We start from the raw sequence: 16,001 nt of genomic DNA, 5'->3' as shown, positions 1-16,001 counted from the left end.
ACACAAACGTCAACCTCCAACAGTTACGGAAGCTGCACCAAATTTAAAATAGGACATAATTTCTTTTTATTTGTCTGGGAAATTATTACATAAAATATAGCATTAAAAGTCTAATGTAACAGCCAAAATTGCACACGTAATTACCAAACTAACACTGCTGGTAACAGGTTCTCTTACAAAGGAACAATCAAGCAGAGATGTGAAGTAGGACAATTAAACACCACTATACAGTTCCATGTACAAAAAGTGGGATATAAATACTCGTCAGCTAGAAAAATACACATTATGGTCTTAGCAAGACTCTCCTTACATATTATTAACAGTTTCATGGAAAATTGTTCAAACAATGAAACTTACACAGTCTGTTTTTGATTAGCACCAGAATCAAATTACGCACGTTTGGCGTGATGATTTATTCCCACTACGTGTCAAATGTGTTATAGGATAAAGTGATAAAAGGTTGCAGTAGTAGCTTTTATTCGACAAAATAAAACATTTTGTATCGACAAACCCTACAGGAAGTCACAAAACGAGGAAACGATCAAGAAAAGTTGAACCGTTCTCAATCAATAGACATATAGGTTGAATGATTGGCAAACATTACACAATTATTACATGTTTTAAATTGCATATACCAGTCAGCAATGCTCCATTCTGATATTAATTTAATTGCAGTTTTTAACACAAACAAAATATACAAAAAAATAAGTGTTTTATGATGCTACAAGAGACACAGTTTCAACAGTTATGTTATCTTGCAGTTCATGAAGGCTTTACTTTTCAAAAAATGTCTGTTTTCCGTTTTAAAAAATGACAGTATTTTCCATGAGTTGTAACCTTATATTCAAGGTAACTAGGTATACGCGTTGCATTTTCCCTGAGCTACTAGCATAGACCTTGCTCCGCAAATATGTTATTGAAGCAAACAGAAGTTTCTGATTCATAAGTACCATTCTGACACTAGTTCAGTTCTATGTTTACATTAAATACTGAGTGACCCAAGTACAATGGTGATGGCACGGTGATTGCTTAAAGGGATAATTCAGGATTTTTTTCTACTTCCCCAGAGTCAGATGAATTCGTGGATACCATTTTTATGTCTCTATGGGCAGTTTGAAGGACATTGCTAAATAATGTTAGCATAATGACTGGAAGTCTATGGTAACTGCAAACATGCTAGTAGATACCATATACTTCCAGTCATTGCGCTAACACTAGTTAGCATTAGCTCACACAACTAACTCTAACTTCCTTCATACTGGATGCAGAGACATAATAATGGCATCCATGAGTTCATCTGACTTGGGAAGAAGATAAAAGGCTTCATTGCCAAATATCCCAAAGTATCCCGTTAAGCCACTACACAGCAGTTGAAGTTCAGTATGACAGTTTTGACTTGCTGGTAGAAATGATTGATCATGTATTTCTCAATCTGTACTACAACTCAAAGTCAATACTGACTCCAGTACATTCAATATGCAGGATACTATTCTTTAAGATTCCACAGTACTGGTGGTTCAATTAAATGTGCATATGCATGTATTTAGGTCACTTAATATAAAGTATAAATCACGACACTTAAAAAATAAAATACATTATTTGTTCTTGTTCTAATGTGTGTGTGTGTGTGTGTCACATTTTAGTTCACCATGCAACTTTCAAGATACCACAGCAGTCTAGAAATCGTACACGTTTGAGCCAATGGCTTTAGGAGCTATGATTGTATGGTATGGGTTGCAGTGTATTGCATGATGGTAGTTGTGGTGTGTCGGCCTGCCATTATGGCATACAACACTGTGGCAGTAAAACATTTGAGAAATCATTTGAGAAATAATGATCTGTGAGAAAACCATCTATCCACATCCAACAACCGTAATATTTTTTTGCACATATTATGATTCTTTAGGTATTGCTTCACACTACTAGGCATCATCAGTTGCTCCTGATGATATTACTGATTGGTTTGATTTGGATTTGGTGGTATTTACTCTAGTTGTGTCTTCAAGTTGAATTCCTTAAAAACTTTGTACAGTATTTGTTACAGTGCAATGATTCAAAAAAAATATTCCCCCTTCGGGGAAAAATATATAATGCAAGAAGACAATTTCTAACATTGCTTTCCACACCTTGAACGGTGGTACTGTTGTAGCCTATAGTTTAATTGTCCAGCTCAGAGGTCATGCATACCGTACAGTCTGGGTTCACGTCCTTATCTTATGACATCACCTATGACATCCCTTCCTTCCTTGTGACCTAAGTGCTTCGGTTGGTGGGAGTAGCAGAGGACTCCAACAGAATCGCCCACGGCCTCCACTTTCTTACTCTACACATCGTTGGAGCCTTGACTGGTGCATGAGGAGAAGCTGTCGTAAAGCGAATCGCTGAGAGAACCCACACGCTCCGCCCCGGGCTTGTTGGAGTAGTAGCTGGACGACGAGGGCTCGTTGTCAGCCCTGCTGCAGCAGTCCTCTTCTCTCTCCCCTGCGGAACAGGAGCAGTCACCGCTACTAGGCCTTAGCTCTGTCTCCGGGTACAGCCCCAACCCACTGCTGTTCAGCTTGTTCAGGGAATCCATGGACACGTCTCTGGAGCCGGCCTGGACCCCTCCTCCGCAGCCGCCTGTCGTCATGTCCACTTGATTCCCTTTCTACAGCAACAACAAGACAAACAAGAGAGGAGAAAATGAGACGAGAGGTGTTTTTGTCATCTGCCCACACTGAGTCCACACTGTGTCCACACTGCAGCACATTATTATCGTCATACTTTAAAAAGGGCCAATCTGGTATTCAAACAACAAAGCTGTCCCAGATTACTTATATGAAACGATATGGAGAAAGGAGCTATCTGTCACTCGGTCTCTCAACAAAGAATATCCAGAAACAACAAAAACAAGGCTGTCATGCTGACTTTACACTGAGTGTACAAAACATTAGGAACACCTTCCTAATATTGAGTTACACCCCCTTTTGCCCTCAGAACAGCCTCATTCGTCGGGGCATGGACTCTACAGGGTGTCCAAAGTGTTCCACAGGGATGCTGGCCAATGTTGACTCGCGAGGTCAGTCTATGTCATGGAACTGTTTTGTACACTCAGTGTACATCTACTTCAGCGTAATGCAACACTACAAAGCAATTTGACTGCCATTCCCGAGTATCGCATTGATTTATTGAGAGCTTTGTTCATTCTCCTCCCATGCTTAAGGCCCAATGAGTCTGTCTGGGGGAATCTGCCGTGAGAGAGAGAGAGAGAGAGAGAGAGAGAGAGAGAGAGAGAGAGAGAGAGAGAGAGAGAGAGAGAGAGAGAGAGAGAGAGAGCGAGAGAGAGAGAGATTCTCCTTCGTAGCTGTTTTAACACAGCGTATTATATTTTTGTCAGGAGTCCATGTTGTTAAAAAAGAAACGAGGGAAACGGTGGCCGGCTTCGTCTCGCCATAAATTAACGCAAATGGCTTAACCTCAAATATACTGTAGAGAAAACCGCTGCTGTGTATCATTTTGCATATTGACAGGTGTTTTGGTATGCACAGAGAATCTAACTTAAAGGTATAATGTGGTATCTGGGTATCTGTTCAATGGAGATTTCAATCCTTTGATTCTTGAGGAATATACCACAACAAGAGTGGGGCTGCCATTTTTCTAAAGAAATAAATCCCAGATTGCAGCATTAATGTTGCAGTTTCAGGATGAATCCCTAGAGCCCTCTAGGTCCTGTTGTTTATGTACTTTTGAGAAATATTTTTGGCATGTACACTTTTATCGTGTGTGGTCGCTGAACTCATTGGCTTCTTTCATGGAAAACGCCTCCAAGCCATTCCACCACCCTTAAGTAAATTGGCAACACAACAATAGGAGAAGTCCCCATTGAGATACATACATATATATATATATATATATATATATATATATATATATAAAGTACATATAAAAGCTCTGCATCTCCAATCTAGCATAATCACAGAAATCATGCATAATGCATTTTTCCCACATACAGTCATACATCTAACCACAGTGAATACAAAACACATCTTCAGTAGAAAAAAAGTGATGTGTAATTCAACCTTGGTCAATAACTATTAGAATATCTTAATGGAAATATTTATGCAGAAATGCACTGAGGAATCTTGAAATAATTTGAGGAATCGTTAGAAGGAGCCTGTGCTCTCTGGCTACATTTTATCTGTGGTAAAGGTAAACACAATTCTCTGGGTAACTGGATTTTCCTCCAGCCAATCTACCGAAGGGGCCAAGCCATCCACACACTTCCTGGGTGGAGAGTACACAGAGGTATTACCGTATTACCAGGGGTATAGACTGCCCTCGGGGTTGCACTAACTCCTCATCATTAAGTGTTCACTGCCAGGTGCCTCTTAGAAATGGCTTTCCTCCCAGGAACTCCAGCCCAGAACCATTTTGCTAACAATCTGGCAGTTTACAATAATGCATTCTAAACACAGGCACCGCGGGTTAGATATTCTTCATGTAATAAATCAGCACATAGAAAAATCAGAAATACCCTAGACTTCTGAAAAATATCACTTTTGAGGTACAGTGACTAATAATGATAATTCAAGGGTTGGTGATAAAAACTAATGTGATTCAAATCTGCACCATGACACATCTCCATTCTAGCAAAGTTACTGGAGAATCAAAAGTGCTACATCGAAAATGCTTTTTAGTCCAAGACTACGCTCAATCTGGGTCCGGGAAACCAACCGTATAGTATGTGCCAGTGTAGTGGAGTCTACAGGTGCATGGATGTGGAAGACCATGAGAGCCAAGTAGAGGGTGTATGACTTGATTGTGATCAGTGATTGGAATTGGGGTGGCCTTTCGTTCAGTGCCTTTGACAGTGAGGAACAGCAATCATGGTCCTGTTCTTCTCCTAACAACACTGAGCTCTCTATCTCAGTAGGAGGGATTCTTATCTGTGATTGAATTTGATTTGGTGAAACACAATTACCACTCTTGTTTGTGGGTCGAAACCAACCTCCGTGCAGACCTTGACAATCCGAAGGCACCTAAGGAGCCAGTTGAAGTGTATCCTTTACAACGGAACACACAGGAAAACATCGCCTCAGGGGCACATCAGGTGGAAAAAGAGCTTGTCAACGGCTAATTGGTTATCATCTAGCAACACTGAGGTATTTCAGTTCAATGGGAATGTCTTGGGTACCTGGGATTCTAAAATAATATATATACGTTGGAAACATTCTTACTTTCTAAAGGTGTTAAGAGTAAGTCGATAAGGAGTCCAAAGAGAGAATGGCTGTTCTTCTCCCTGACTGGGATTCTGGACAATTGTTGTGTGTCTGAAATATTTATTGTTCATATACCACTAATGGTATACTGTTGTGTATGTACGTATAGGCAGTAGCAGCTGGCATACAATTGATATATATATATATATTAGCATGTGGGCCTTGAGAGACAATACTTTTTCTCTACACTTGGTGTCAGGTGTATAAAAAAATACACCTCTGATATTTACAAAATTACAAATAACTCATAACATTCCGGCCCAAAATTTGATTTGAAAGTCTGTCATCTGAAGCACATCTTACATGTCTGTACTTCTATTTCCAATTGCATGTCCAAGACCAAAAACATCCCTCTCTCTCCCCATTGCATTAGTGCTCCAGGTAACAAGCTGTTACAAGTAGCTGGAGAGAAGGTGTGACACAGATATTATATAGTTATGAGGAATATTGCTGTGTAACCTGGCCCGCTCTGGTCTGGCTCCTTAGGCCCTGCCATGCCCGGCCCCAGCACAGCATCTAATGCTGCTTTCCCCCTGTCGGAGAGGCCTGCAGCAATCTCTATTACCCATCGGGAGAGAGAGAAGAGAGAAAGAGAGAGAAAGAGAGAGAGAGAGAGAGAGAGAGAGAGAGAGAGAGAGAGAGAGAGAGAGAGAGAGAGAGAGAGAGAGAAATATAAAAAGGGGGGAGATTGAAGGAGGCAGAGGGGGTGTAGCCAGGCAGGCAGAGAGGCAGGCAGGCAGCGTGGCTGTCAGGCAGTGTCAGGATGATGAATGGGGGCCAGGCTGGGCCATGAGGTCTCTGATGGGAGCTGCTGAGCTTTACATCACTCTCCTGAGTGTTTGTGAAAGGTTATTAAAGGCACTTAAATCACCCAATCTCACACTGCACCCGCGCTCCCCTCGTCCGCACCTTCCACACACTTCCCACTTCCCAAACAAATCTTCCATAACGATATTATGAACTTACCTGACTGACTTTGTCACGCCCTGACCATAGAGAGCCTTTTATTCTCTATGTTGGTTAGGTCGGGGTGTGACTAGGGTGGCCTGGTTGGCCTGGTATGGTTCCCAATCAGAGGCAGCCGTTTATCGTTGTCTCTGATTGGGGATCATATTTAGGCAGCCATTTCCCCACTGTGTTTTGTGGGATCTTGTTTTGTTTTTGTGTAGTTGCCTGTGAGCACTCCAGAACGTCACGTTTCGTTTGTTCTTTATTGTTTTGTTTGTGCGGTTCACTTCGAATAAAATGTCAAACCGATTTCACGCTGCGCTATGGTCTGATCGTTCTTACGACAATCGTGACAGAAGATCTATTGTAAAGTGGTTGTTCCACTGGATATCATAAGGTGAATGCACCAATTTGTAAGTCGCTCTGGATAAGAGCGTCTGCTAAATGACTTAAATGTAATGTAAAAGATCTCAACAGGACCAAGCAGCGTGCCCAGGAGGAGAAGGTATCCTGGGCTTGGGAGGAGATCAAGGAGGAGAAGATATCCTGGACATGGGAGGAAATCATGGAGGGACACGAAAGCCTTCCTTGGAAGCAGACGCAAGGAGATAAGGGAGGACAGCAACGACGCCGGGGTTCGTGGCCACAAGGAAAGCCACGAGGGGGGGGGGCACACGGGGTGGTCGGCGGAGCCGAGGCGTGAACCAGAGCCAATCTGGGAGAAGAGGGAAAAATTGGAGGAGAGTGAACGGAGTGAACCAGAGTCAATCTGGGAGAAGAGGGAGAAATTGGAGGAGAGTGAACGGAGTGAACCAGAGCCAATCTGGGAGAAGAGGGAGAAATTGGAGGAGAGTGAACGGAAGGAGTCAGAGACCATCAGTGAGTTGATGGAGAAATTGGAGGAGAGTGAACGGAGAGAGTCAGAGACCGTCAGTGAGTTGATGGAGAAATTGGAGGAGAGAGAAATGAGAGTTGTTGTGTTGGTGTATGATGCACGACATTCGCCCTAAGGAGCGTGTTATCTGTTTGATGCCACCTGAGTCAGCTCTCCGTACTCGTCCTGAGGAGCGTGCTAGCAGTCTGGTAAAAACTGTGCCAGCTCCACGCACCAGGTCTCCAGTACGCCTCCACAGCCCTGTACGTCCTGTGCCAGCTCTCCGCACTCGCCTTGAGGAGCGTATCATTTGTCCGGTACCATGTGTGCCAGCTCTATGCACCAAGTCTCCACTATGCCTTCACAGCCCAGTACGTCCTGTGCCTGCTCCCCGCACTCGCCCTGAAGAGCGTTTCACCAGTCCGGTGCAACCTGTGCCGGTCCCACGCATCAGGCCTCCAGTGCGCCTCCCCAGTCCGACATGTCCTGTGCCTATTCCCCGCACTTGCCCTGAAGTGCGTGTCACCAGTCCGGTGCAACCTGTACCGGCTCCACGCACTAGGCGTCCAGAGCTTCCGGCAACGGTCCCCAGTCCGGCACCTCCTGCGACGGTCCACAGTCCGGAACCTCCTGCGACGGTCCACAGTCCGGAACCTCCTGCGACGGTCCACAGTCCGGAACCTCCTGCGACGGTCCACAGTCCGGAACCTCCTGCGACGGTCCACAGTCCGGAACCTCCTGCGACGGTCCACAGTCCGGAGCCCTCCTTTGCGCCAGTGCCCATTCCAGGCACGGCGTCCAGTCCCGCTCCATGGCCGGAGCCCTCCTTTGCGCCGGTGCACAGTCCAGGCACGACATTCAGCCCGGCGCCATGGCCGGATCCGGGGTCTGGGCGGGGGTTACGACCTGCACCGGAGCCGCCACCAACGCTAGATGCCCACCCGGACCCTCCCCTATTGAGTCAGGTTTTGCAGCCGGAGTTCGCACCTTTGGGGGGGGTACTGTCACGCCCTGACCATAGAGAGCCTTTTATTCTCTATGTTGGTTAGGTCGGGGTGTGACTAGGGTGGGTAATCTAGGTTGTTTTATTTCTATGTTGGCCTGGTATGGTTCCCAATCAAAGGCAGCCGTTTATCGTTGTTTTGTTTTTGTGTAGTTGCCTGTGAGCACTCCAGAACGTCACGTTTTGTTTGTTCTTTATTGTTTTGTTTGTGCGGTTCACTTCTAATAAAATGTTGAACCGATTTCACGCTGCGCTTTGGTCTGAGTGTTCTTACGACGATCGTGACAGACTTTTTCTTGTGAGGTCTTTCCAAGACCAATTATTGGACAGCAAAAGATGGTAGGATTAAATCCATAGTGTTGCTCTGTCTTTGGTGTATTTGTTGTCGTTGTTTGGGTGATCTCGGTGCAGGTTGGATGCACATGATCTCTGTCCGACACGCTGCATTTCTGTAGGGAATCTCGTCACAATCAGAGCCATGCTTTCAAACCCCCAGCTCATCACCGCAGCAGCCAACCACACATAAACCGTGTTAGAAAAACCTCAGTTACAACCCCACGTCCACAACCAGCAACCACACTTCCCTTTATTTCACACTGACATTAAAAATGGTCAAATCCTGGTCATTTTAGCACAAACGTCTTTGTAGAGTGGGAGCGGAAGCCTCATATCCAAAATGGTTTTATTAAGTGTAGACTAATGGCTGAGGAGACAAAAAGCGGCATATTCTATTTTTTCCCCAGTTATTCAATGAATAGATGAACCAATGTTTCTGTATGCAGAACCTTCGTCAGGGTCAAAGCATACGCCAAGGACATTCGTTTTTTTCCACATTCAATTTTGAGCAGTCAATTGTTCAGTCAATGCAGAATGGAATGAATCTGTACTTATTGAATCTATTAGAAATGTTTGACCCCAAAAAGAGACTGGCAAGGAGGATGTTGTAAGTTTAATAAAAAAGGCATACACTTTGAGCCCTGCAAAGTTGTATTTTGCTTTAGCAGAGTAGCTGCGAGTTTCAGTACTGCTCCTCTTTCATAGTACAAGGCCTCCATAGGACAACAGTAAGAACCATAGTTCAAGAACATAAAACATGTTCATGTATTTTTCCTCTCGCTCTCTTTCTCTCTCTGAACTTGTGTTGAGTCAGATCCTTTTGCAGATTATGGATTTTTCTGTCAGGTCGTGTGTGTGTGTCTGTGTGTGTGTGTGTTAGGTTATTCTACTGCACTGATCTGAGGGGAAGTGGGGGCCGAGGGGGGTGAGGGCCATTTCATGGTCACTGCTCCTCATTTGTCATTCAGTGAAGTTAAATACTGGTAGGCAAATACCCCGTGACACGAGAGGGCAAGCCGATCGAAAGCAATTAGGTGACTTTCAGTTTTTTTGTTTTATGAAAACGTCCGAACAATCCAACTACAGAGCTGTGTAGGAGGGTGAAAGACATCAAGCTTTGTGGACTTGGTACGCACTTTGAGAAAGCTGGAGAAGCTGGAAAAGGACAAATGTTGCTTCACAGCGATTTGTTTTCACATGAGTTGGAATGTAAGTTACCACGGAAACAGTTTGTTTTGAGCTAATGCATGATCTTACATAAGGTAAAGAGGTAAAGTGGTCCGTACAATATATCCTCCTAAAGCAACATCAACAGACCATGATCATCTAGCTGACGAGCTACAAAAGGATATGTCAAAGGTAATATACTGAACAAAAATATAAATGCAACATGTAAACTGTTGGTCCCATGTTTCATGAGCTGAAATAGAAAATCACAGACATTTTCCATACGCATGAAAAGCTTATTTCTCTCCAATTTTGCCCACAAATTTGTTTACATCCCTGTTAGTGAGCATTTCTCCTTTGCCAAGATAATCCATCCACCCAACAGGTGGATCCATCCACCCAAGCTGATTAAACAGCATGATAATTACACAGGTTCACCTTATGCTGGGGACAATAAAAGGCCACTAATATGTGCAGTTTTGTCACACAACACAATGCCACAAATGTCTCAAGTTTTGAGGGAGCATGCTCTGCAGGAATGTCCACCAGAGCTGTTACCAGGGAACTGAATGTTAATTTCTCTACCATAAGCCATCTCCGACGTTGTTTTAGAGAATTTGGCAGAGGGTGCTGAGGAGTATTTCTGTCTGTAATAAAGCCCTTTTGTGGGGGAAAACTCATTCTGATTGGCTGGGCCTGGCATATGCCCTCCCAGGGCAACCCGTGGCTGCGCCATTGCCCAGTCATGTCAAATCCATATATTAGGGGCTAATTAATTTATTTCAATTGACTGATTTCCTTATATGAACTGTAACCCAGTAAAACCTTTGAAATTGTTGCATGTTGCGTTCAGATTTTTGTTCAGTGTATGTCATAGGTCAACAGGAAGTACTTACGCTTAGTCTGTCTCCTGCTTTGCCCTCTAGCGATGACTGGTTCTGCAACAAGTGGTATTGGGAGAAACTCCCCCTGTGGTCGTCTTTCTCTATGTGAGAGAACATGTCATGTTGATAGTAGTCCATGATTGACGGGAACTTTCCCACACTGTTCCTCTTCATCGTCTTCTCTTCGTAGTAGACTGTGGAGCGCATGTTTCAATCAATATATCAACCAATCAAGATAAACTGGCTAAAATCAAATGATGTAGGCCTACATCTAAATAACATTAATATTGTGTCTGTGGATGTGGGATGCAGACAAGATTCTGACCTTGTTTGCTCGTCTTTTCTCTGTTGGTAAGGGTGCTTTGGGTGGAGCCTAGCGTGTTCCCTTCAGACTCTGTCTCGGTGTCACTGCTGCTGCCTGAGTATGTGCACACTCTTGGGGCTCTGTCCTGTTCAGGAAAGAGAGGGACATCAGGACAGAATGAGAAGATTGATAAATCCCTTTAAAGACTACTTCCCCTGAGTCAGATTAACTTGTGGATACCATTTTTATGTCTCAGCATCCAGTATGAAGGAAGTTAGTAGTTTCGCAAGCAAATGCTAATTAGCATTAGCACAATGACTGGCCGTCTATGGCACACTAGCTGTTAGACGTCTAGTCATTGTGCTAACGCTAGTTAGCAATTGCTGCCTTAAATGGATACTTTGGGATTTTGGCAATGAGTCCCTAGATCTACTAGCATGCCATCAGATACCCATAGACTTCCAGTCATTGTGCTAATGCTAGTTAGCATTGGCTCGCGAAACGACCTCTAACTTCATTGATACTGTACGCAGAGACATAAAAATGGTATCCACGAGTTCATCTGACTCTGGGGAAGTAGAAATCCCTTTAATATCACTGTATCCTCAGCAGATTACGGAGATACTCTTTCATAATGATAATGCTTCTTGGAGATGTGAAATTGTATAGGGATTGTATGGAAGCCACAATTACAGATGATAATGTGTCTTACGTGCTACACAGAAACACAACCATTAGGCATTTGAAGTACTGTAGATTTTTCAGTTTAGCAGTTCTCACATTGCTGCTATTATTCTGTCAGAGGATAATTGAACTACGTCCCTCTACTACTAGCAACATTTACTGTATTTCATGCAACATAAGAAATTGATGCTATTATATGCTACTATGCTATTGCAGTCTATTTGCTGCCAAAACACCACCCCTTTGACATAAGCCTAATAGTGCTGGGGAAGTTCCTTACACTGGGTGAGTTTAGATCCTTATTGTTCCTCTTCTTCTCCACTTGTTCCTCGTGGGCCTCCGTAGTGACTGTGTGGCTGGTGCTGCATAACTCTATCTGACTCAGTCGCTTCCTTCTGATCACATCTATCATTCAAAATTGAAGAGAAACAAATCATGATATACAAATAACAACCAAACCCACACACTCACATCAGTAAGAGAGCCTACGCATTGCGTACATAGAGGGTGGAAAAGTAAAAATGTCAAAGCTATTAGGTCCCGGAGTTTCAGTAAGACTCATAGCTACATCCCAAATGGCTCCCTATTCCCTTTATAGTGCACTACGTTTAACCATGGCCATAGGTTACCATTTGGGACACACCCATAGCTAACGCTATGCCAATATAGTTGTTAACCTGTGAAAGCACACGCTGTACAACATGAGCATGATGCTACAATTTCTTTAATTGTGAGGAGAGTTTGGCATTTCATCTATTAATAGTCAATGGCATCCTCCCTAGGGAGACTACATCGCTACATCTCTGACTTGAAGCAGCCCCGAACTATCAGCTTCAAACTGTCACTCCCAATGACAAAGCATCCAATGATAGTCACAGCTGAGTCAGTGTGAATTTTAATGACTACCTACCCCTTCCTTCACACTTTTTTTCTCTATACAACTTCCTACCTTCTCCTGACAATATAATTAACTGGGCCTCGTTGGCGGCGGCACCGCGGGAACATCAGCAGAATAATTTTTGCCGCACCGAGGACAAAATAGTCCTTTCATCTTCTTGACTACCTGTGAGGGAATCCGTGGTGGAGATTAGGCTCCTTCTCTATTCCTTATAATGACAGCTGCTGGTCATGCCTACCTTAACTGCAGTACCAAGGTCACACAGATAGACACTAATTCCCTGATTGCATAAATCCCTAGGCATGATCACGGAGATCACTCATCCCTATACAAGTACATTGTTAGTGTTACTTCCCTCAGCCCATATGATCCCTCTCTCCCACCCACTGTCATGCTATTGTGCTGCCGCGGTAAATGAACAGGCAGAAGGTGGTTTATGATCTATGTCGCTAATTGTCGCTATTGAGTTTGCGTGTCTAATTGTATTAGCGACTTATCCTTGGGATATGGTCTGTGGGTCGTATTATCCGGAGGGTTTTGAGAAGGTAGGCGGGGGACGCAGGGCCCTTTGTTAAGCAGAGCTACAGAATATCACTCAGAATACCAATAGGCTTGTCCATCTAGTCCAGCATTCAAAATGCATAGGAGACTGATTAACAAAGGTACAAGGTTTTCCTTTTCACTGAATAGCTTCAAGTAGAGAATGGATCCTCTGTTGAGATTGAGAGGGTGTATAGTGTGTGTATAGTGAATTCTTGAGTGTGACTTAAGGTTCATAATGATGTGAATTGAAGTAAAACACTGCCACCTTCATTGCACAATCAAATTGAGCCAGCGAGAATCTGAATTTTATCCTCTCTCATTTTATACACAGTTTATAGATGGGTTAACACCAAATTGGGTTTCATGATAGTGGCCAAACATCCTCTGAGCCTGCTCAGTCATTCTAGCTTTTATATGCAGCTGTGAATCATTGGTTTACCTAACATAAAACCATTGGCATGAAACAGAGACAACACAGAGCCTGTAACAGTGGTTGTGTCCCGATCATCGACTTTTCTCCCTGAAGTGTGCACTTCACATGATGGGACTGGACTGGTATAAGAGCAATGGTGTGGACATTGTCCCAGCCAATACTTATGGATTCTTAATACATCAAGGGGAGTGTGAAAGTGCACGCTTTGGGAGAAGGGTATAAAATGGAGACGTAACGGGGATGTTGATATGAGGTGAACCCCCAGTCTTACCTGAGTTGGATGGTCTGGGGAGGCGGCTCAGGGCTTCCTGTCCACAACCTCTTCCAGTAACTGTAGAGTCAGACAGGGAGTGGCCCAGGGCACTGGTGGGTGGTGCATGTGGGTGGGTCTCAGACAGGGACGGCACTTTCACATGGGATGGGGAATGAGCAGCAGAGGCCGAGAGGAGGTCCTGGTCAGGATCAGTGGGACTGTGAACGCTCGCCATCATCCGGTCGGGGCTGGACTCAGATCTAGGAATGTGGCGCCCGTTGATCCGGGTGACTGAGTCAGGGAGGGGGAAGGTGCCAATCCCGCTGTCCAGGGTTCTCATTTGGCAGCTGGAGCCTGGGGGGGTGGGGGACAGGAGAAGCAGCGTGTGATGATGGGGTTGGGGGAGGGGGGGGCGGAGCAATGGAAAAGGAGGGAGAGCCACTGGATTGGATTCACAAGCAACGGAAGGGGTTATGGGTAAAAAGGGCATCTTGGGGTAGGTTCAAAAGTATAGGAGAACGAATGGAGGCAAAAGCAAGAGATACAGGAGCATTACTTCACGTACGGAGCACCTGGGTACAATCCAAAGCCAAATCATTATGAGAAACTGTAGAAATGTAATGCAGGAAAAGGTCTGACCTTTTCGTATTACTTTGCCCAGTAATATGTGTGATACGATCTGTTGTGTGTGTAATTAATCAGGTTTATTCCTATAAGTGGTTATCGGCCCTCTATGATCAAATCTGTATCACTTCTTCATAAAATTAATAAAAGGTATCTGACTAATCTTGAAAAGGATCTAAAATGAACGGCCGCTTGTAACTCCTAGCTCTCTCTGCGTTCCCAATCTAATTTCACCCATTTGGAACCCAGCGTGACTTTAGAGTGCCAATTTATTAGTGATTTTTTTTCTCCCTACCTCCTGTATCAGCATTATGTTGATTTACACACATTCGCCGAGCTTGATATGTTCCACACTGCGCAGTGATCTAAGGACATTGTAGCAACAGATGGACAGCGTTTAAAATACACAGTTTTGCAAAGCCTCCGTCTCCGAGCGAGACAGATGGATGGCTGTTCGACATGATCCAATTCCATGTAACTGTGAATGATGTTGGCTAATCATTCTGTGCTCATTACTTAATTGCAACAATTTGGGTAAAAAAAACAAAGATAAGATTGAACTAGTTCTAACATTAATTAAGTTTAAAGACAGAAGTGGGGGAAAGGTCAGATGGCTGATATGACTGCAACTTTGACAATGTTCTATTTTCATTCTAGGTTGCACAGTATATTGCTGCATTGCAAAAGTAGAACATATAAAATCTAGCGTTATATACATTATAGACTAGTTGAGGATAGAAAAACCTTGGAAATGATTGATCCTTTCGAGTAAGCAGTTGTTTTGGAATATATCTTTCCCCATAGGACAATCTGTAAGTTCTGATTTCTTTCTTGCCTTTTATGGACAAGCATGGGACCTATTTTTTTTAGAGTTGGGTTGATTTCTGCTAGCTCTGCCCTTAACCTTGGCGCTTGGTCTTATAACGCCCAGACCATAAACATCCACTTCTTCTATATGCCCTAACACATCCCTCCATCGTTGGCATACAGTCTCTGGATGTTCAACGCAAACTTCTAGAAATGAATGGATAAATGGATGGATGATTGAATTAATGAATTCATTCATTATATATTAACCGTTTCCCCTGAAGGGGTTCAAGGCATGTAAGAGGTAGCCCTCATAACATCCATGGATATGCTTTAGTACAATAACCCATAAACCGAGGGCTCGCACAACATCTTCTCCTAACAGCTGCATCAAACCCTCATAATTAAAACCAAAGCTCTTTATCAGAGGCAATACGCTGCCGTTGTAAAATACATTATTAACCTAATAAAGCAATATTTTCAGCCCCCCTCTAAATTTGCAACCAGACATTCAATTAAACCAACAGTGCATCAACAAAAATAATTAATTCAATTATGCGTCAGAAACGTCCCACTGGATGACTGGGAGTAAACACAGTCAACTTAATCATGCTATTAGTACACAGTTAGAGTCATATTGTAGGCATATGCATCTTCTTCTGCCTCTCTTGCACCTCCTACTCTGCAGTAATGTTGTAGCTGAGGTGGTCATAAACCACCTCAATGGACAGATGGCCTGTTATGTTGCTTAGATAAATCTGCAATGAGTCATCACGGGGCGGTTGTGGCAAGCCCCTAAAACAGCAGCTGATCAATTACTACAGAGTTCTGCATTATGCATCAAGGTTAAGCCAGTTCAGAATGTCTCACATTCATGTTCACATAGTCAAGGAAGAAGACAGAGAAGATAAAGACGGAGATAGAGAAAGGGAAATAAAAGAGAAAGAGAGAAAGGAAAGAGAAAGAGGGAGACATCCATACCTCA

At 43.7% G+C, this 16,001-nt stretch overlaps 1 protein-coding gene across 7 annotated transcripts in view; it reads right to left on the bottom strand.

Moving 5' to 3' along the window:
• Positions 1-42: 42 nt before the first annotated feature.
• Positions 43-16,001, bottom strand: part of LOC106574435 (nck-associated protein 5) — a 165,823-nt gene continuing 149,864 nt past the window's right edge. For 5 of the 7 annotated variants that reach the window (XM_014150324.2, XM_045697632.1, XM_014150325.2 and 2 more), the window contains 5 exons: positions 13,604-13,939; positions 11,739-11,863; positions 10,796-10,919; positions 10,483-10,664; positions 43-2,647 (listed from right to left, as the gene is read on the bottom strand). In XM_014150324.2, the coding sequence (XP_014005799.2) occupies positions 2,324-2,647; positions 10,483-10,664; positions 10,796-10,919; positions 11,739-11,863; positions 13,604-13,939 (1,091 nt within the window). In that variant the 3' untranslated portion in view covers positions 43-2,323. Of the gene's footprint in view, positions 2,648-10,482; positions 10,665-10,795; positions 10,920-11,738; positions 11,864-13,603; positions 13,940-13,977; positions 14,076-16,001 lie in introns of those variants that run through there. The other 2 variants (XM_045697633.1, XM_045697634.1) reach the window with 2 other exon arrangements.

Source organism: Salmo salar, chromosome ssa16 (genome assembly GCF_905237065.1).
Source record: "Salmo salar chromosome ssa16, Ssal_v3.1, whole genome shotgun sequence".
In the NCBI taxonomy this organism is placed as follows: Eukaryota; Metazoa; Chordata; class Actinopteri; order Salmoniformes; family Salmonidae; genus Salmo; species Salmo salar.
This window is presented reverse-complemented; position numbering and strand designations above follow the sequence as displayed.